Consider the following 22945-nt stretch of genomic DNA (forward strand, 5'->3'; position numbering starts at 1 on the left):
ACTTTCACAGCATCATCTTTCAGGATTTGAAATAGCTCAGTGGAATTCCATAACCTCCACTAGCTTTGTTTGTAGTGATACTTCCTAAGGCCCACTTGACTTCACATTCCAGGATGTCTGGCTCTAGGTGAATGATCACACAATCGTGATTATCTGGGTCGTGAAGATCTTTTTTGTACAGTTCTTCTGTGTATTCTTGCCACCTCTTCTTAATCTCTTCTGCTTCTGTTAGGTCCATTCCATTTCTGTCCATTATTGAGCCCATCTTTGCATGAAATGTTCCCTTGATATCTCTGATTTTCTTGAGGAGATCTCTAGTCTTTCCCATTCTATTGTTTTCCTTTATTTCTTTGCACTGATTACTGAGGAAGGCTTTCTTATCTCTCCTTGCTATTCAAATGGGTATATCTTTCCTTTTCTCCTTTGCTTTTCACTTCTCTTCCTTTCACATCTATTTGTAAGGCCTCCTTAGAATCTCACTTTGCTTTTTTGCACTTCTTTTTCTTGGGGATGGTCTTGATCCATGTCTCCTGTATAATGTCAAGAACCTCCGTCCATAGTTCATCAGGCACTCTATCAGATCTAGTCCCTTAAGTCTGTTTGTCACACCCATTGTATAATCATAAGGGATTTGATTTAGGTCATACCTAAATGGTTAGTGGTTTTCCCCACTTTCTTCAATTTCAGCCTGAATTTGGCATAAGGAGTTCATGATCTGAGTCATAGTCAGCCCCCTGTCTTATTTTTGCTGACTGTATAGAGCATCTTTGGCTACAAAGAATATAATCAGTCTGATTTTGATGCTGACCATCTTGTGATGTCCATGTGTAGAGTCTTCTCTTGTGTTGTTGCAAGAGGGTGTTTGCTATGACCAATGTGTTCTCTTGGCAAGACTCTGTTTACCTTTGCCCTGCTTCATTCTGTACTCCAAGGCCAAAGTTGCCTGTTACTCCAGGTATTTCTTGAGTTCCTACTTTTGCATTAGTCATGCTGTGTGGGGCCACCCAAGACGGATGGGTCATGGTGGAGAGGTCTGACAGAATGTCGTCCACTGGAGAAGGGAATGGCAAACCACTTCAGTATTCTTGCCTTGAGTACCCCATGAACAGTATGAAAAAGCAAAACGATAGGACACTGAAAGATGAACTCCCCAGGTCAGTAGGTGCCCAATACGCTACTGGAGATCAGTGGAGAAATAACTCCACAAAGAATGAAGGAATGGAGCCAAAGCTAAAGCAACACCCAGTTGTGGACGGGACTGGTGATTGAAGCAAGGTCTGATGCTGTAAAGAGTGATATTGCCTAGGAACCTGCAATGTTAGGTCCATGAAACAAGGCAAATTGAAAGTGGTTAAACAGAAGATGGCACGAGTGAATGTCTACATTCTAGGATTCAGAGAACTAAGATGGACTGGAATGGATGAATTTAACTCAGATGACCGTTACATCTACTACTGTGGGCAGGAATCCCTTAGGAGAAATGGAGTAGCCATCATAGTCAAGAAAAGATTCCTAAATGCAGTACTTGGATGCAGTCTCAGGAATGACAGAGTGATCTCTGTACGTTTCCAAGGCAAACCATTCAGTATCACGGTAGTCTAAGTCTATGCCCTGACCAATTAACGGTGAAGAAGCTGAAGTTGAATGGTTCTATGAGGACCTACAAGACCTTTTACAACTAACACCCAAAAAAGATGTTCGTTTCATTATAGGGGACTGGAATGCAAAACTGGGAAGTTCAGTATTGTGGGCCCACTTAAGAAAAAAAAAAATCTTGTTATGGCAGTACAAAGATTTTTAGTATATGACATCTGCCTACTTTTCTACATTTTCTGCCATTCTATCTGCCTTCACTCTTAAGTCCAGCTTGTCTTCTTTATTTAATGTTCTCTGTGAATAGCAATGAGCCTTATACGCAGGCCTTGGGCATCTTTTCTATCTCTGATAAGCACCTTGCACCTTCTGTTTTCTAGAGAATGTTACTCTTCAACAATAGAATGAACTCAGTGAGGACCGACTTTTTAAATTTAAATCTGTCTGTTCCTGTTATCTACCTTCATGTCCTTTTTATAGATGAATACATTTAAGTAACCAAATGGGGCTAATATAAGAGGCTTGAACTATGTGAAAAGCTGGTCATTTGTGCAAAGCTTTTTTCCATGTTCCATAATTGCAGTTTTGGCCTATACATGATTCATTATCCTGTGGTGCTTACTTCCTTGAAGTTTGGAAGAAAATGAGTATGTAGTTTACAAATTAATCACCACAGGAGAAAGTACTGTTCATTTGTGTTTCTTAATTATGATGAGGAAGTATTATTTTATTTCATTAGTTTACCTGTCTCTCTAAAGGATATAATTTACTAAAAAATCACAACTTGTTATTAAAACTGGGATTATTTGGTATCATGGCAAATATGGAAGTGAAAACAATCCTTTCCATTAAGCAAAACAGTTCTGCCATAACCCAAGTCTCTCCAGAGAATGACATTTTTCTCTCTACAAAAGATGCCATGAATGTAACCCAAGAGAACTGGCCATAAATCTACCAACCTTTAAATTTTCTGAAGTCCAAAAATAGTATTATATTGTACCAAAGGTAAATAGGAGCTTTACATTATCTAGCCAGTTTAAATTTTAATGTTTTTCTTTTTTATAAATTATCATTATGGATTCTTTAGAAGACATAATATATAAATGAAAACCTGAAGCAGTGCTATTAAGCAGTTCTTTTTATGTTGGTCAAACTGCAGTCAGAACTTTATTTTCCTTTACTAACTCACTGGTAATTCTGCAGCTTCAGAGTGACGACTGTTGAATTATAGGAGTAGAAGCATCATGAGACAGTTTAACATTTGCAAGAGAAAGTTAATTATTTGAAGATTTGAGACTTATCCAGAGGTTTCAAAAATATTTTTGTCTCAGTTTTTAAAAATACATGCATATTTATTTAGCCTCTTAATGCATGTTGTTTCCAACCAAGTAAGTCTATTTTCAAAACAGAGATTATTTAAGAGATTTGGCATATTTTTCTTTTCTTGGTGAATGTGCCAAAGGTCTGTTTTCTATAAGACGTGTGTCTGTTTCAACTTACTATTTTGATTATGAGTAGTTTATTATCCAGATAGACCTTCAAAAATAGAATATTTGCTGAAGAGTTCTTATGCATATGGTGAAGTGAAGTTTTTAGAATTATTCAGGATTTATAAATAGCATGTAAGATAATATCGAGAGCACATTAACTATAATGTATAATGCCTTAAAAAAAAAGGAAAGATGATAATATTCCAAGCATCACCAATAAGGAAGTAAGTGGGCGGAACATCTTCCAATGCTTATTTGGCTTCCCTCAGATCAGTGTTAACATCTTTATATTTAAGTGACTGAGGTTCCAGTGTTTACACCGTCCACTTGCGTTTGTCTAGTCTCCCAAGTTTTATTACTTCTTATGAATACTGCCTTGAGATTCTGCCATCCACACTTCGCCTTACACCTTTTCACATTAGGGGCGTGCACTTCCTGGGGGGCAGTTTTTTTTCATGATTGAAACGGCTCAGAGTTTCCATCTGCTTTTACTTGACTTGTGGTCTTGAAGATCATGCTTGGCCCATGGGATATTACAGTGTGCCGAGAGGATGTGGAGTTTTGTCAGCCAGTGAAATATGTCTGGTTTTTTTTCTCTTTTCTTTTTTTCTTCAGCAGCTTTCATATGCTTCTCATCCTGTGTGGTCTTTGCTAAACTGAATTTATATTTAACAGAACTGCTCACTCTCTTTATCATCTTCTATGACTTGGCCTTTTTAACGAGAAGGTGTGTGGAAGGAATATCTGAGCCAAAAAACTGTAGTTTTGGCAATAGCAAAACCTAAAACCAAAAGCTTAAAGTAGTGTTATATATGAATGTGCTTTAATATTCACAAATGTGTATTTTGTAATCCAGAAGAGTATCATATTTCAGACATGTACATCTGTCAAAAAAATTTCTCATGCCCATAGTAGATTCCAAGTTTTGTCTGTGATCCAAATAACATTTTTGCTTGTTTTTAGGCACTACTACAGTCTTCAGTTAAGCAACAAGTAGAAGCTATTGAAAAGCAGTACATTTCTGCAATTGAGAAACAAGCTCACAAGTGTGAAGAGTTGTTAAATACGCAGGTAATAAAATTGCACATCCATTGTATATTTATACTTTCCTTTTGACTCTCTTCCCCTGAGAGCTCTATAACTGTTTATTCACTTTCCTGTCATTTACTTTCCTTGATGTATTTTGGAGAAAAAAAATCTGCTGATGTAAAATCAATGTTAAAATTTTGGAATTTTATGATAGACTAAAAATAGGACTAAAGGCCTAAAATATGTGAATATTCCCCAAATTAATAATAATTCTTATGCTGATTTCTGGACTATCATATTATTTATCAAATAGCAAAAGCAAAAGAGATGACTATGAATGTATTATGGCATGTGAAATGATTTGTGGTATAAGATTTAAAAATAATATTTGAATTTAAGTACTTATTTGTGTTTGATTTACCTTTCATTGCTTTATGAATTTATTTCTATTTTAATATTTTCTCGTGATATTTTTTTGTTTCCTCTTGATTAATGTCTTAGAAAGCATTGCAGACATGATAAGTACATTTACATGAAATAGTCAATTGAAAAGCCTGTATGTATGTGTCATAGTATTAATAATATGTGCAAGAAGTTCACAGCTACACTTTTGAATAATGTGAAGCTCGATGGGTGAAAATAAAATCAACCTTATGTAAAAGACCTATTTCATATTACAGGAAGAAAATATACTAATAGAAAAATTAGATTTAGAATTTAAATGAAGATTTATAAACATGCCATTTAGTCCCCAGGATTGGGGTCAGTTTGGTTCAGTATTTTCAGTCTTTTTAACAAGTGGTTTGGAATAGGAAATGCACGGAAAATTTTATGAATTTGGTAAAAAAACAATTACACTCTCTTGGCTGGTAGAATACCAGGTTGTCAGAGATAAGAAGGATATGTCTGTAAATGTACAGAAAAATCACAGAGAAGAGGAGGTTACAGAACTGTGAAACAGCATGAGGCATATATTAGCCAGGCCAGGCCATGTTATGCCTTAAACTCCCTGACTTCAGACAGCGAAGATTTATGTCTTAGCCAATTTTCTGTATCACTGAGGCTGCTTTGAGGGCTCAGTGTCATGATGTCCTCATGATGGAAACTATTCTGATAAAAAAGTTCAATTGTGAAATGTTACCTGTTACCTGGTAGAGTTAAAAAAAAAGTCTCAGTCAGATTTCCTACTGGTAGTTCAGCATTCTGGACTGGAAATGACACTTCTACTCCCAACTTGTATCTGCAGTGCCCACACAGTCATCTTCAGGTCAGTGAGTGAGACCCTATTCTGAATCCAGAGGGAGAGGGCAGGAAATCTTTGATAAGCAGCACTGGTATACCATGGTCTGCTCTTTGGGTTGCCAGATATTTCCAGCCTTCATTTCTCAGGTAAAATTTCTTAACCTGCCCATATGGGAGAAAACCTGAAGGTTCTATCCAGATTTGTTGTTCAGTTGCTCAGTTGTGTCCGTCTCCTTGTGATCCATGGACTGCAGCATGCCAGACTTCATTACCTGTCCTTCACTATCTCCCCGAGTTTGCTCAGACTCATGTCCATTGAGTCGATGATAACATCCAACCATCTCATCCTCTGTCACCCACTTCTCCTCCTATTCTCAATATTTCCCAGCATCAGGGTTTTTTTCCAATGAATCAGATCTTTCTATCAGGTGGCCAGAGTATTGGAGGTTCAACTTCAGCATCAATCAGTCCTTCTACTGAATACGCAGGACCGATTTCCTTTAGGATTGACTGGTTTGATCTCCTTGCTGTCCAAGGGACTCTCAAGAGAATTCTCAAGTACTACAATTTGAAAGCATCAATTCTTTGGTGCTCAGCCTTCTTTATGGTCCACCTCTCACATCTGTACATGACTACTGGAAAAACCATAGCCTTGACTATATGGACCTTTGTTGACAAAGTGATGTCTCTGCTTTTTAATATGCTGTCTAGGGTGGTCATAAATTTTCTTCTAAGGATCAATCATCTTTTAATATCATGGCTGCAGTCACCATCTGCTTTGATTTGGGAGCCCAAGAAAATAAATTTTGTCACTGTTTCCCTTAATTTCTCATCTGTTTGCCATGAAGTGATGGGACTGGATGCCATGATCTTAGTTTTTTGAATGTTGAGTTTTAAGCCAGCTTTTTCACTTTCTTCTTTCACTTTCATCAAGAGGCTCTTTAGTTTCTCTTCACTTTCTGCAATTAAAGTAGTATCATCTGCATATCTGAGGTCATTGACATTTGTCCAAACAATCTTTATTCCCACTTGTGCTTTATCCAGTGTAGCATTTTGCATGATGTGCTCCGCATGTAAGTTACGTAAGCCTGGAGACAGTGGACAGCCTTGACGTTGTCCTTTCCCGACTTTGAACCTGCTGTTCCGTGTCCAGTTCTAACTGTTGCTGCATAGCCTGCATACATGTTTCTCAGGAGGCAGGTAAGGTGATCTGATATTTCCATCTCTTTAAGAATTTTTCAGTTTGTTGTGATCCACAGTCAAAGACTTTAGTGTAGTCAATAAAGCAGAAGTAGATGTTTTTCTAGAATTCCCTTGCTTTTCCTATGATCCAATGGATGTTGGTAATTTGATCCTGGGTTCCTCTGCCTTTTCTAAATCCAGTTTGTACATCTGGAGGTTCTTGGTTCATGTATTGTTGAAGCCTAGTTTGAAGTATTTTGAGTATTATCTTGCTAGCATGTGAAATGACAGCAATTGTATGGTAATTTGAACATAGTTCGGCATTGCCCTTCTTTGGGATTGAAATGAAAACTGACCTTTTTCCAGCCCTGTGGCCACTGCTGAGTCTTCCAAATTTGCTGGCATATTGAGTGCATCATTTTAATAGCATCAACTCTTAGGATTTATAATAGCTCAGCTGGAATTCCATCAGCTCCACTAACTTTGTTTGAGTGATGCTTGACACCACAGTCCCAGATGTCTGGCTGTTAGTAAGTGATAGTCTCAAGCTCAGAAGTCCAGGATATTTGAGTGATAGGTGGGAAATGATGTGCTGTAGTCTCTACATCATCAGGTCTAGATATATGGTCCCTTTTGACCTGAAGAACTAGAAACTAAAATGTGTGTTGTTTACCACCAGCAGATCTGGTATATAGTAATGAGACAGAGGGCAGGGTATATGCTGTGAATGCTCTCAGAAAGAAAGATGAATCAGAGATGCACAGCTATCATTACTATGTAGCAATTCCAAAATCTCAATGAACAGATTCAGTATCTCTGCTGTGGGGGTTGGGTTTGCTTTTTAATTTACCGTGATTCACTTTTCGGGGTTTAGGGCCAGGGTTTCTTGTCCATTGTTCTTTATGAATCCTATAGGGTCTAAATTTTTAGTTTTTTTTTTTTTTTTTTGGCTATACCTAATGTGAGTATTGGAGATTATATAGTTTTTCACCCTGCTCCCTCACTACAAAAATTTGGGAGTCCTGGGTCATTTAGGGTAGGAAACAGTCACAATTCAGGATGACAGTTCTTTGGACATTTTATGTGGTTACAATTGGCTCCATTTGTTAGATCCAAATCCCTAGTTATTTTAGAGACCCATGTTCTAGATTTAATATGTTAAATATGTTCATGCTTTCCTGTCTGTCTATGTCTCTCTCATCTTCTGATTAAAGATAGCTTCGTTTATGAAACCCAGTTTGAAGAAATCCCAGTGTTCCCTTTTTCTCAAACCATTTGGTCCTAAATGAAAGCATATACAGGACCATCACAGACTTATTGAGCCTTTTCTTGGGGATCCTTTAATCCATTGAATCTTTAACAGTGGGCTCGCCTATTTACTGTTTGCAAGAGCACTCTAAAGAATAAACTGTCCTGGAGGCTTTTAATTTTTTAAAAATATAATTAACCAAGGAGACATCCTGGAATGTGAAGTCAAGTGGGCCTTAAAAAGCATCACTCTGAACAAAGCTAGTGGATGTGATGGAATTCCAGTAGAGCTATTTCAAATCCTGAAAGATGATGCTGTGAAAGTGCTGCACTCAATATGCCAGCAAATTTGGAAAACTCAGCAGTAGGCACAGGACTGGAAAAGGTCAGTTTTCATTCCAATCCCTAAGAAAGGCAATCCCAAAGAATGCTCAAACTACTGCACAATTGCACTCATCTCACACGCTGGTAAAGTAATGCTCAAAATTCTAAGCAAGCCAGGCTTCAGCAATACGTGAACCGAGAACTGCCAGATGTTCAAGCTGGTTTTAGAAAAGACAGAGGAACCAGAGATCAAATTGCCAGTATTCACTGGATTATCGAAAAAGCAAGAGAGTTCCAGAAAAACATCTATTTCTGCATTATTGACTATGCCAAAGCCTTTGAGTGTGTGGATCACAATAAACTGTGGAAAATTCTGAAGGAGATGGGAATACCAGACCACCTGACTTGCCTCTTGAGAAACCTGTATGCAGGTCAGGAAGCAACAGTTCAAACTGGACATGGAACAACAGACTGGTTCCAAATAGGAAAAGGAGTACGTCAAGGCTGTGTATTGTCACCCGACTTATTTAACTTATATGCAGAGTACATCATGAGAAACGCTGGGCTGGAAGAAGCACAAGCTGGAAACAAGATTGCTGGGAGAAATATCAATAACCTCAGATATGCAGATGACACCATCCTTATGGCAGAAAGTGAAGAGGAACTAAAAAGCCTCTGGATGAAAGTAAAAGAGGAGAGTGAAAAAGTTGGCTTAAAGCTTAACATTCAGAAACCTAAGATCATGGCATCTGGTCCCATCACCTCATGGGAAATAGATGGGGAGACAGTGGAAACAGTGTCAGACTTTATTTTTTGGGGCTCCAAAATCACTGCAGATGGTGATTGCAGCCATGAAATTAAAAGACACTTACTCCTTGGAAGGAAAGTTATGACCAACCTAGATAGTATATTAAAAAGCAGAGACATTACTTTGCCAACAAAGGTCTGTCTGGTCAAGGCTATGGTTTTTCCAGGGGTCATGTGTGGGTGTGAGAGTTGGACTGTGAAGAAAACTGAGCACCGAAAAAGTGATGCTTTTGAACTATGGTGTTGGAGAAGACTCTTGAGAGTCCCTTGGACTGCAAGGAGATCCAACCAGTCCATCCTGAAGGAGATAAGTCCTGGGTGTTCATTGGAAGGGCCGATGTTGAAGCTGAAACTCCAGTACTTTGGCCACCTGATGCGAAGAGTTGCCTCATTGGAAAAGACCCTGATGCTGGGAGGGATTGGGGGCAGGAGGAGAAGGGGATGACAGAGGATGAGATGACTGGATGGCATCACCGACTCGATGGGCATGAATTTGAGTAAACTCCGGGAGTTTGTGATGGACAGGGAGGCCTGGCGTGCTGCGATTCATGGGGTCGCAAAGAGTCCGACACGACTGAGCGACTGAACTGAACCAAGGAGAGGAACAACTTATAAGCTAAAAACAGCAAAACATTGCTGAAAGAAATTAAAAATAACCTAAATATATGGAAACACATTTCCATGTTCATCAGTGGAATATCACCAGAAATATTTCCATGAGAAATATTTAGTGAAGAGCACTCAAGACTACCATGGGACATTTAGAGGATCATAAGCATTTCAGTGTAATGAAATAGTATTGAAAAAATTAAGCATGTAATAGTGATATGATCATTAGGTAAAAGTCATATAAAGTGTTTAAATGTCATCTCACACATATTTTCCAAATCATATTTCTTGAGATGTCTTTTGAAATTTGAAATAAGTAACTTTAATAAAAATAATACCTGAATCGTTCCTTAGGAATAATGTGTCTCAACCTTTCATGTGTATATGAGTCTCTTTTTTTTTTTCTATTTTACTCAAATTTAGAATTTAAGGGAAAAGCAAGTTAACACTAATAAGAGTAGTTACAAGCATGTGCTCCGGAATCAAAGAGGCTACATTATCCCTGGATTTGTCACTTAGCTGTGTTACTGTGGAATGTCCTTTAACCTCTCTGTGGTTTTTTTTCTCATCTATTAAATGGATTAGGTTGGTGCAAATGTAATTGTGGTTATAGACCATGAGTTTTAATCATTATAACTAGGCTCAAACACCATCTTTATTAATCAAAATAGGAACCATTATGCAATCAACACATTTTTGCCAATACAAAATAAGTTGGTTTATTCTTGTAGTGTAAAAATCCATGTTTCAGGATTTGACAAACTCTTGGAAAGCATTTTCTGCCTCCTGCTGGTTCTCGAAGTATTTTCCCTGCAAAAAGTTTTTGAGATGCTTGAAGAAGTAGTAGTCAGTTGATGAGAAGTCAGGTATAGAGGAGGCAAAACTTTGAAGCCCGATTAGTTCAACTTTTGAAGTGTTGGTTGTGTGATGTGCAGTCAGGTGTTGTCATGGAGAATAATTTGCCCTTTTTATTGACTAATGCCAGCTGCAGCGGTTGCACATTTGGTTGCATCTCATCAATTTGCTGCGGAGAAGGCAATGGCAACCCACTCTAGTACTCTTGCCTGGAAAATCCCATGGACGGGGGAGCCTGGGCTGCAGTCCATGGGGTCACTAAGAGTTGGACACAACTGAGCGACTTCACTTTCACTTTTCACTTTCATGCGTTGGAGAAGGAAATGGCAACCCACTCCAGTGTTCTTGCCTAGAGAATCCCAAGGACAGTGGAGCCTGGTAGGCTGCCATCTGTGGGGTCGCACAGAGTCAGACACGACTGACACAACTTAGCAGTAGCAGCATCGATTTGCTGAGCATACTTCTCAGATGTAATGGGTTCTCCGGCATTCAGAAAGCTATGGTTGATCAGACCAGCAGCAGACCACCAAACAGTGACCATGACTTTTTTTTAGTACAAGTTTGGCTTTGGAAAGTGCTTTGGAGCTTCTTCTCGGTCCAGCCACTAAACTGGTTATCACCAGTTGTCATATAAAATCTACTTTTTGTTGCATGTCACAATCTGATCAAGAAATGGTTTGTTGTTGAATAGAATGACTTCGTCTACCACATTGTCGGACCTGAAATTGGGTGCTATTAAAAGATATTAATTGGGAAAGTGACATTTGTCCCTAATTGTTGTTATTCTTTTTTCATAATTGAATATTCAGTTTTTTTTTAACATATTCTAGATATAAATCTTTCTTCAGATAAGTGCTCAAATACTTTATCATAGTCTATGGCTTGTCTTTTCTTCTAATGTATTTCCAAAAGCAGAAATTTTAAATGACATACAAATCCAATTCACCATTTTTTTTCCTATGGTTCATTCTTTTGGTGTTACATCTAAGAAGTCTTAACCCAAAATCAAAAAGATTTTCTTCTGTATCTAATTTTAAAGGTTTTAGTTCATAATTTCAGGTTTACAAATGATCCGGGTAATTCATTTTATTTTTGTTTATTGTTCTAGATGTGGACTGAAATTTCTTCTTTTTTTTTTTTTTTATATGGATGTCTAAGCAGTACAGTCTTAATTGCTAAGAAGACTTTTCTTTCACCAGTGAATTTCCTTTGTACCTTCTTCAAAAAGTAATCATCTTATGTGTGGGTTTGCTACTTAATTCTCTACCAGTTCAATTTATCTATTTGTCTATTTCAACTCAAGTCTTGTACTATTTATTTTCCATAGACATTCAATAAGTCTTGAATTCAGGTGGTGTAAATCTTCCAATATTGTGCTTATATTTCAATGTCATTTGGGCTATTCTAGGTCATTCACATTTCCATGTAATCTTTATAATTATCCTGTCAATTTCTACAACAAAGCATGCTGGGGTATTTTGAACTGTGTTTACTCACAGCCAAATACTCTCACACCGAATATGTGGGTTTTAAAACCAGAAATTTCTCCAGTTCTCTGTGTACACCAACTGGATGTCCTGAAGTGAATTTAATTCTCACACTGCCCAGAGTTAGTGCAAACCCCACTGGTTAAGGGCTCAGTTCCACAAGGCTACACCAACTTCAAATGCCAGTCCCAAGTCCTAGGCCTCCTCTATTTCTGACCAACTGGGTATAAAGCAAGGGTTCCCACAAATTCCTTTTGAGGCTTTGATAGTTTGCCATTTTATTATAAATGATGCAATGTAGGAGCAGCCAGCCAAATGGAAGAGATGTGTAGGGCAAGATAAGGGTGAGAAGGTACTCTCTGGGTGTGTATATATCTTCCAGCAACTTGGTGTGTTCACTAACCTGGAAGCTCTCTGAATCCTTTTGTTTTTATGGAGTTTTTGTTTTTAGGAGTTTTTATGGAGGTTTCATCACATGGGTATGACTGATTAAATCTATGGCCATTGTTGGTTAACTCGGTCTTCAGCACCTCTCCTTTCCCTCCATGTTGAGGAAGAGGATATAGTTGAATGTTCCAACTCTTTCTTTTATCATATGGTTTGTTACTCTGACATTCTCCTGAAGCTATCTTGAGACCTACCAAGAGTCTCCTTATTAACATAAACTCAAGTATTGTTGAAAGAGTCTTATTGTGAATAATAAAAGATACTCCTTTCACTCCTAAATACCCTGTATTAAAAGGGTTTTAGGTCTCTGCTAGGAACTGGGGATAAAGACCTAATATATATTTCTTATTGTATCACAGATACTGATTGGATTATGTTGATTCTATTTAGATGCAGTTGACCACTTTGCAGTATTCAGTCTTCTTACCTAATAATACAGTTTATTGCTCCACTTACTTGAGTCTTTTTTAAATTTTCCAGTTTAAAATTTTTCACTATTCAGGTTGAACACAGTTTTGGGGTCAAATTTATCCTGATATATTTTATATTTATTTAGTGCTAGTTTGACATATATTTTTAAGAATTTTAATTACCCAGTTCGTGTTGCTGGTACATAACAGTCAATACAATTGATTGTTGTGTATTGGTCTTGTATTATGTAATGATGCTAAAATCCCTTACTAGTTTAAGCACCTCTTTTTGTAGAGTCTGTAGGGTTTTCTATATAGATGATCATGTTGTCTGAGAGCGGAGGCATCATTTCATTTTCCATTTAATCTTGATGCCTTTTATTTCTTTTTCTTAACTTATTAAACTAACTGAACCTCTAGTAAATGTTAAAATAGAAGGATATCTTTGCCTTTTTTTGACCATGGGAAGGAAACATGCAACTTTTCATCATTAGATACAAACTTAGCTATAGACACCCTAAAGGCATTTTTAGGTTAAGTATTTTCTTCTACTCCCAAGTTTTTATTCCAGGAATAGATATTGGATTTTGTTATCATTTTATCTCTGTATATGTTTATGGTGTAATTTTTTTCATAAGTCTTTGGTGACATCTCTTATTTTATTCCAGTTATTAGTGATCCATGTCCTCTTTTCTCCTCACTAATTCTGTAGCGAAATTGTTAGTTGCTCAGTCATGTCCAGCTCTTTGCGACCCCATGGACTGTAGCCCACCAGGCTCCTCTGTCCATGGAATTCTCCAGGCAAGAACACTGGAGTGGGTTGCAGTTCCCTCCTTCAGAGGATCCTCAGACCCAGGGATCAAACTCCTGCACTACAGGGAGATTCTTTACCATCTGAGCCATCAGGGAAGTGACAGCTTTGTAAAGGTTTATCATTTTTTTTATTCTTTCAAAGAGTCAGCTTATTTTGTTGATTTTCTTTGTTTTTTTCTGATTTCTACATCACTGATTTCTACTCTGACCTTTATTGTTTTATTTTTTTAGCTTAATTTTAATTTGAGATTTAATTTGTACTTATTCTAGTGTCTTAAAGTAGACACTTAGGTCATTGATTGAAGTCTTGCTTTATAAATAACCTATTTAGTAATGTAAATTTCTTTTCAGGTACTACTTTAGATATGTGTTTCACAGTTTCAGATGTCATATTTTCATTTTCAGTGAGAAAAAATACTTTTAATTTTTTCTATTGATTTCTTTTTTTAACCTTGGATTATTTAGAAATGTGTCATTTAGTTTTTAAATATTCTGTGCTCTTCCAAATGTACTACTTTTACTGATTTCTGATCTCATTGTAATAGAGAATATACTTCATATGATTTAAGTACTTTTTTGAGATTTCTTTTATGGCTCACATGATCTCTCTTGATAAATGTTCTTTGTCTACTTGAAAAGAGTGTTCATTCTTCTGTTGGTGCAGGTTTTTTTAATAAGTGTTAATTGGATCAAGTTTTTGTCATGTTTAAGTCTTCCACGTTGTTACAGATTTTTGTTCTGCTTGTCTACCAATTATTGAGAGGCAGGTGTGAAAATGTCTGACTATACTTATGCATTGACTAGTTCCCCTTGCAGTTCTATTTTTTTCCTCCAGTATTTAAAATTTTTTTTTAATTTTAGTATAAGGGTAAATTGCTTTACAGTTTTGGTTTGATTTCTGCCTTACATCAAAATGAATTAGCCATAGGTGTACATATGTCCCCTTCCTCTTGAACCTCGCTCCCATCTCCCACCCTTTCCCACCCCTCTAGATTATTACAGGGCCCCAGTTTGAGTTCCCTGAGACACACAGCAAATTTCCATTGACTGTCTGTTTTATATATGTTGGTGTATATTCTTCCATGCTACTTTTTCCATCCCCCCCGTCTATCTGACATATTTGTATTTGGTGCATAAGTGTTAGGATTATTATGTCTTCTTCACATAATTTAATGGCCTCTGTTGGTTTATCATTTACAAATCTTTGTTGTGCTATTTATATTGCTTTAAGTGAAGTTTGGCAAATCTTTTCCAAAAAGGATAGGTACTAATAGTAAATATTTTAGGCCTCTCTGTTGCAACTGTTTAACTGTTGGTATAGTGAGAAAGTGTCTATAAACACTGTGTAGTGAATGGGCCCTGCTGTGTTTCAATAAAAATTCAATAGAAATCAGGCTCTAGATTAGATTTGAAATGAGGTGGGCTGGCCTCCCAGATCTAGGACAGGAACTAGTATAACTTGGGGAATTTTAGTTTTCTGATTTCTTAATTTCCTCCTGATAATAATTTTTTTTCTCAGATTTTCTTTATCATGAAAATTCCTTGGACTGCTTTATTTGTTAACAACATTCTCTTTCCTACAGAGTCTGATGCAGTAAATCCATTGGGGCAAAGAAACATATGAAGCTGAATCTTATGAAGTTGGCAACACTTAGCTGTTTTTTGTCTACAAAAGCAGCATTTTAATGTGCTTCAGTCTGTTGTAGGTTTAACAGGAAACCAGGAAAGTGTTTGCTTCCACATAATAATGTGGGAAACATCATTTTGGGTAGTGTTTTCCAATGAGACTGCTGGAGATATTTGTTCAGATTAACAAGCTTCTTGGCCATTAATTTTTATTCTTAATAGTTTAGTTGGAGCCCAAGTATATGTATTTCTAATAGATTGATCAGGCAATACTTATCCGAGAACTTAGTATTGCCTCTGTATTGCTCATCTTCAGCACTTAACTATGCTTAATTCTTGCCATCTCCTGCTTGACCACTTCCAATTTGCCTTGTTTCATGAATCTAACATTCCAGGTTCCTATGCAATATTGCTCTTTACAACATCGGACTTTGCTTCTATCACCAGTCACATCCGAAACTGGGTGGTGTTTTTGCTTTGGCTCCGTCTCCTCATTCTCTCTGGAGTTATTTCTCCACTGATCACCAGTAGCATGTTGGTCAACTACCAGCCTGGGGAGTTCCATCTTTCAGTGTCTTGTCTCTTTGGTCAGATCATGAACTCCTTATTGCCAAATTCAGAATGAAATTGAAGAAAGTAGGGAAAGCCAATAAACCATTCAGGTATGACCTAAAATAAATCCCTTGCAATTTTATACAGTGGAAGTGAGAAATAGATTTAAGGGACCAGATCTTATAGAGTGCCTGATAAACTATGGACAGAAGTTCATGACATTGTACAGGAGACAGTGATCAGGACCATCCCTAAGAAAAATAAATGCAAAAAACCAAAATGGCTGTAAGGGGAGGGCTTACCAATAGCTGTGAAAAGAAGGACTGCAAAACACAAAGGAGAAAAGGAAAGATATATCCATTTGAATGCAGAGTTCCAAAGAATTTCAAGAAGAGATAAGAAAGCCTTCCTCAGCGATCAGTGCAAAGAAATAGAGGAAAACAATAGAATGGGAAACACTAGAGATCTCTTCAAGAAAATTAGAGATACCAAGGGAATATTTCATGAAAATATGGGCTCAATAAAGGACAGAAATGGTAGGGACCTAACAGAAGCAGAAGATAGTAAGAAGAACACAGAAGAATTAAGAAGATACACAGAAGAACTGTACAAAAAAAGATCTTCATAACCCAGATAATCACGATGGTGTGATCACTCATTTAGAGCCAGACATCCTGGAATGTCAAGTCAAATGGGCCTTAGGAAGCATACCTATGAACAAAGTTAGTGGAGGTGATGGAATTCCAGTTGAGCTATTTCAAATCCTAAAAGATGATGCTGTGAAAGTGCTGTACTCAATATGCCAGCAAACTTGGAAAACTCAGCAGTGGCCACAGGACTGGAAAAGGTCAGTTTTCATTCCAATCCCAAAGAAAGGCAATGCCAAAGAATGCTCAAACTACCACACAATTGCACTCATCTCACACGCTAGTAAAGTGAAAGAAAGTGAAAGTGAAGTCGCTCAGTCCTGTCCAACTCTTTGCGACCCCATGGACTGTAGCCTACCAAGCTTCTCCATCCATGGGATTTTCCAGGTAAGAGTACTGGAGGTTTCCACTTCCTTCTCTAGGGGATCTTCCTGACCGAGGGATCAAACCCGGGTCTCCTGCATTGCAGGCAGACGCTTTACCATCTGAGCGACCAGGGAAGCCCCATTCTAATAAAGGAATGCTCAGAGTTCTCCAACCAGACTTCAGCAATATGTGAACTGTGAAATTCCAGGTGTTCAAGCTGGTTTTAGAAAAGGCAAAGGAATCAGTGATGAAATCGCCAACATCTGCTAGATCATTGAAAAAGCAAGAGAGTTCCAGAAAAACATATATTTTTCCTTTATTGACTATGCCAAAGCCTTTGACTGTGTGGATCACAATAAACTGTGGAAAATTCTGAAGGAGATGGGGATACCAGACCACCTGACCTGCCTCTTGAGAAACCTGTATGCAAGGTCAGGAAGCAAGAGTTAGAACTGTACATGGAACAACAGACTGGTTCCAAATAGGAAAAGGAATACATCAAGGCTGTATATTGTTACCTGCTTATTTAATTTACATGCAGAGTATATCAGAAGAAATGCTGGGCTGGATGAAGCACAAGCTGGCATCAAGATTGCTGGGAGAAATATCAATAACCACAGATATGCAGATGACACCACCCTTATGGCAGAAAGTGAAGAAGAACTAAAGAGCCTCTTGATGAAAATAAAAGAAGTGAGTAAACAAGTTGCCTTAAAGCTCGACATTTAGAAAACAAATATCATGGCATCTACTCCCATCATTTCATGGCAAATAGATGGGGAAACAGTGGGTGACTTTATTTTGGGGGCTCCAACATCACTGCAGATGAAATTAAAAGATGCTTGCTCCTGGGAAGGAAAGTGATTACCAACCTAGACAGCATATTAAAAAGCAGAGATCTTACTTTGCCAACAAAGGTCTGTTTAGTCGCGGCTATGGTTTTTCCAGTCATGTGTGGATGTGAGAGTTGAACTATAAAGAAAGCTGAGTGCCGAAGAATTGATGTTTTTGAACTGTGGTTTTGGAGAAGACTCTTGAGAGTCCCTTGGACTGCAAGGAGATCCAACCAGTCCATCCTAATGGAGATCAGTCCTGAGTGTTCATTGTAGGGACTGATGTTGAAGCTGAAACTCCAATACTTTGGCCACCTGATGCAAAGAGCTGACTTATTGGAAAAGATGCTGATGCTGGGAAAGATTGAGGTCAGGAGGAGAAGGGGATGACAGAGGATGATATGGTTGAATGGCATCACCGACTCAATGCACATGAGTTTGAGTATTTTCTGGTGTTGGTGATGGACCAGAAGGTGTATTGTGCTGCAGTCCATAGGGTCACGAAGAGTTGGAAATGACTCAGTGACTGAATTGAACTGAATTGATGCTTAATTCTTCGCCCTTTAAGTTTCAGAAGTTTAGATGAAGGAATTTTATTCCTCCATTTTATTTAGATGTACATTAGAGAGCAGCATGAAAACCTATACACTACCATATGTAAAATAGATAGCCAATGGAAATTTACTGTACGACTCAGGTGAAAATGGGGCTCTGTAAAATTCTAGAGGGATGGGAAAAGATGGGAAATGGGAGGGAGGTTCAGGAAAGTTGGGACATATGTATACCTATGGCTAATTCATGTTAATATATGATAGAAACCATGGCAATATTGTAAAGCAATTTTCCTGGCAATTAAAAATAAATAAATGTAAAAAAAGGATATGGAAGAAGAAAGGACATGTAGATTTTTACTGTCTTTGTGACCTTAGAAGCCACTTATGGTGTTTTTTATTCTTTATTTGTAGTTTAAATTGAGGCAACTGTAATTTCTTTGTGCCTCTTTTTAAAATCTCTAAATTAGAGTTAATTATACTCTCAACAGGGCTATGTAAAGATACATGAAGCACAGTGCCTAGGATATAGTACTGTTCAATAATCAGTAGCTGTAGTTACATGGAGAAATATCTTGATCAGTTCCGTTGTGATTATTTTTATGTAAAGGAAGTTCATTCTTCTGAAACAAGAAATAATTCACTCGTCTGTTGTTGTGTCTTTTTTATTTTTGATTTCCTTTTTGAGAGAATATTTAGATTTTCAGTCTACCTATAATTTCTATTAGCATTTGGCAGGTTTATTTTTTAAAACACATTATTTTTGCAAAGTTCTGTTCAGTTCAGTTCACTTGCTCAGTCGTGTTCGACTCTTTGCTACCCCATGTACTATACAGTTCACGGAATTGTCCAGGCCAGAACACTGATGTGGGTAGCCTTTCCCTTCTCCAGGGGATCTTCCCAATCCAGGGATTGAACCCAGGTCTCCTGCATTGCAGGTGGATTCTTTACCAGCTGAGCCATAAGATTGGTGAATGGAAAATTTTATATCCTTATAGTTTTACCTTTTCTACATAATATCATGTAAATAGAACCTGGTAGTATGTTGACTTTTGAGACTGATTTCTTTTACTTGCTATAATTCATTTCAGATGCCTCTATGTTGTATATTTACCATTAGTGTATTCTTTCCATTGCTATGTAGTATTCCATTGTATGAATGTGCCACAATTTGTTTCTCCATTTACCATTTACTAGTTAATGAAAATTTGGGTTGTTTTCAGTTCTCAGTGATTATGAATAAAGCTGCTGTGAAATAGTTATGTGCAATTTTGGAATAAATGTAAGTTTTCATTTAAGAACTTTTAGTATCTGAGTCGTTAGGTAGTATCTGCTTAACTTGATATCAGCTAACAAACTTTTTCAAAAGTGGTTCTACTGTTTGTACACCTACCAGCAATCTAAGAGTGTTTCATATTATCTTATCGGCTCTTGGCACAATGTTTGTTTGTTTTAAGTTAAGCCATTCCAGTAGTTGTGTAGTGGTAGCTTATGTTTTTAAATTAATTTTTACTGGAGTATAGTTGCTGCACAGCACAGTGAATGAGTTATACATATTATATGTTAATACAGCCACTCTTTAAGATTCTATTCCCATATAGGTCATTACGGAGTATTGCATAGAGTTTCTTGTGCTATACAGTAGATTCTTACTAGTTATCTATTTGTATATATAATAGTATGTATGTCAATTCCAATCTCCCAACTTATGCCTTGTCTTCCTTTCCCCTTAGTAACCATAAGTTTATTTTCTATATCTATGACTGTCTTTCTGGCCCATAAATAGGTTCATTTATACTACTTTTTTAGGATTCCCTGTGTGGTTTTAATTTGCATTGACTTGCATTTAATATGCATGTAAGTTATATTCAGTTTGCATTTGACTAATAATTTTAAGTATCTCCCTGTTCTTATTTACCACCTGCCCATTTTATTTAATGAAATACCTGTTCTTATGCTTATTTTTTATTTTGGATTCTTAATTTCCTTATTTTGTTTTGAAGACATTTTATATACTTAAGTCTTATCAGATTTGTCATTTGTAAATATTTACTTTATATTCTTTTAACAGTGTCTTTAGAAAGAGCAGGAATTTGTAATACCGATGAAGTTCACTTCATTAGTTTTGTTTCTCATGAATTATACTCTTGGTGTTACACAGAAGAACTTCTTACCTATCCCATGTCAAAGATTATATTTTCATCTAGAAGTTGTAGGCTTTACATTTGAGTCATTTTTGTGTATGGCATGAGGTATAGATCACACTTTTTTTATGTGAGTATCTAGGTGTTCTAGCACCATTTATGAAAATCCTTTTCTCCATTGAATTGCCTTTGCACTTTTGCTGAAAATTAGTTGCACATATGTGTGTGGGTCCTTTTATGGACTAATGCAGTGGGTACTTTGTATTTATTTGCCTGTCTTTGAGATTACCATGACTTTGTAAGGATGCTTAAGTACTTTGTTATGCTTTTCTATACATACTCTGTTCTATTTGTCTATTGGAGTTTTGTTTAGCTATTTATATAATCTCAATGAAAGTGCTGGAAAGCCTTCATTTGCATTTGTCACTCTTAGTACCTCTATCATTTTAGGGCATGTCAAATGCTTATTATAAATCATATGATTATTTAGGAACTTATTGAAGATTTTTGGTCGTCACATTTATTGGGTAAGAGTACTATAATTACATTGAAATAATCAAAGTTTAGTTTTCTCATAAATGCACATTCATTTAGTTATTCTAATTCATCAATTTTTTGGTAATTATTTTTTCATACTGCTGTTTGTATGAGTAAAACTGTAGGTATCAAATTTCAGATTTCACAGGAATTCATTGGTTGCAGATATTACTAATTTTTAAACTTAACTTCATATATAAAACATTAAATTTTAATACTTTTAAATGAGTTATGGTGTTACTCTTCTAATCCCTTCTTAGCATGTCATCAGGATCACTTGAATCTCATTATCATAAAACAGGCAGAAAAAGTGTGCCTTGAGACCATTTATCTGCCAGGAAAAACACATTTTATTACCTGCTAATTATTGTCCCAAATGTATATAAGTGATATGATCAGGTTGCGGCTAGCCATAAAATTGTTTTTCTCTTTTACCACATACTTCACTTTTCTTTATTCTCTATGAGTAGTAAATTTAAGAGAGTGAATAAAGAGGTGAAATTTTAAGTTGAAATCTACTACACAGAAAATAAGAAGCTTACTTCCTCTTTTTCTGAATATATTATTTGAGAGAATAAGCCAATCATCATCAACATTTAAAATACTGTAAATAATGTTTGGGCTTTCCAGGTGACTCAGTGGTAAAGACTGAGAAGACAATGGCAACCCACTCCAGTACTGTTGTTTGGAAAATCCCATGGACGGAGAAGTCTGGTGGGCTGCAGGCCATGGGGTCGCTGAGTCGGACACGACTGAGTGACTTAACTTTCGTTTTTCACTTTCATGCATTGGAGAAGGAAATGGCAACCCATTAGACTGTTCTTGCCTGGAGAATCACAGGGACAGGGGAGCCTGGTGGGCTGCCATCTATGGGGTCACATAGAGTTGGACATGACTGAGTGACTTCACTTTCACTTTTCACTTTCATGCATTGGAGAAGGAAATGGCAACCCACTCCAGTGTTCTTGCCTGGAGAATCCCAGGGACGGGGGAGCCTGGTGGGCTGCTCTCTAGGGGGTCACAGAGTCGGACACGACTGAAGCAACTTAACTGCAGTAGCAACAGTGGTAAAGAATCCACCTGCCAATGCAGGAGACACAAGAGTCTCAGATTGGATCCCTGGGTCCTGAAGATCCCCCCAAGAAGGAAATAGCAACCTTCTTAAATATTCTTACCCCGGGAAACCCCATGGACAGAGGAGCCTAAAGGGTTACAGTCCATGGGGTCGCAGAGGGTCAGACGGACTGAGCATGCATGCACATACAAGTAATGTTTACAACAGAAGAAAGCCACGGAAAGAATAGTCCTTCTCATTACTTGTGGGGAAATTTGTAGTGCTCAAAAGCAGAAGGTAGAACTTCTTAATTACTGGTTAATTTTCTTAAGTCCTGTGTTGTATTTTATTTTTACTTTCATTACTCTCTCTTGGTACAAAAATTACTTTTTCACAGAGGACATTGGTAAAGGAGAACAGAAGCCCTCGAACAGTGAGAAGATTGCTATTGTGCACCAATCTTTGCTGATATGTTCATAATTGCCTGTCCAGGTGAATTGTGATCAAGGAACTTGGTAAATGAAAGGGATGAAACATTGCCTGTTATCTTTTGAATTTTAAAAGAATGTGCTAAATACTCTAGATCAGGGGTTCCCAACCCCTGGGCCACAGACTGGAAATGATCTGTGGTCTGTTAGGAACGTGACCACATAGCGGAAGGTGAATGACAGGTGACTGAATGAAACTTCACCTGTGTTTGTCAGCTGCTCCCTTTTGCTCACATTACTGCCTGAGCTCAGGAAAACAAGGTCAGGGCTTCCACTGATTGTTCATTATGGTGGGCTGTATAATTTGTTCATCATATATCACAGTGTAATAATTATTAAAAAAAAATAAAGTGCACAATAAATGTAATCATCCAGAAATGACCCTCCACCCTGCAGTCTGGAAAAATTGTCTTCCATGAAACTGGTCCGTGGTGCCAAAAATGTTGGGGGCTGCTACTCTAGACTACAAATGCAAAAAAATTTGTAGTAACTTACAAAAGTTACTTTTTGTAGTAACTTTCAAAAGTTACCTTTTGTAGTAACTTTCAAAAAGATTATTTCACAAACTGGTGATTGTTGTGATGTTTCCTAGCATGATTGTATAATAGATT

General features: G+C 37.2%; 1 protein-coding gene across 5 annotated transcripts in view; it reads left to right on the forward strand.

Moving 5' to 3' along the window:
• The window catches only part of CCDC91 (coiled-coil domain containing 91), a 372169-nt gene that overhangs the window by 214152 nt on the left and 135072 nt on the right, over nucleotides 1–22945 (forward strand). For all 5 annotated transcript variants that reach the window (XM_070453855.1, XM_070453856.1, XM_070453859.1 and 2 more), the window contains one exon: nucleotides 4047–4154. In XM_070453855.1, coding sequence (XP_070309956.1) covers nucleotides 4047–4154 — 108 coding nt within the window. The remainder of the gene's footprint in view (nucleotides 1–4046; nucleotides 4155–22945) is intronic.

The sequence above is a fragment of the Odocoileus virginianus genome, chromosome 23 (genome assembly GCF_023699985.2).
Source record: "Odocoileus virginianus isolate 20LAN1187 ecotype Illinois chromosome 23, Ovbor_1.2, whole genome shotgun sequence".
Lineage (NCBI taxonomy): Eukaryota > Metazoa > Chordata > Mammalia > Artiodactyla > Cervidae > Odocoileus > Odocoileus virginianus.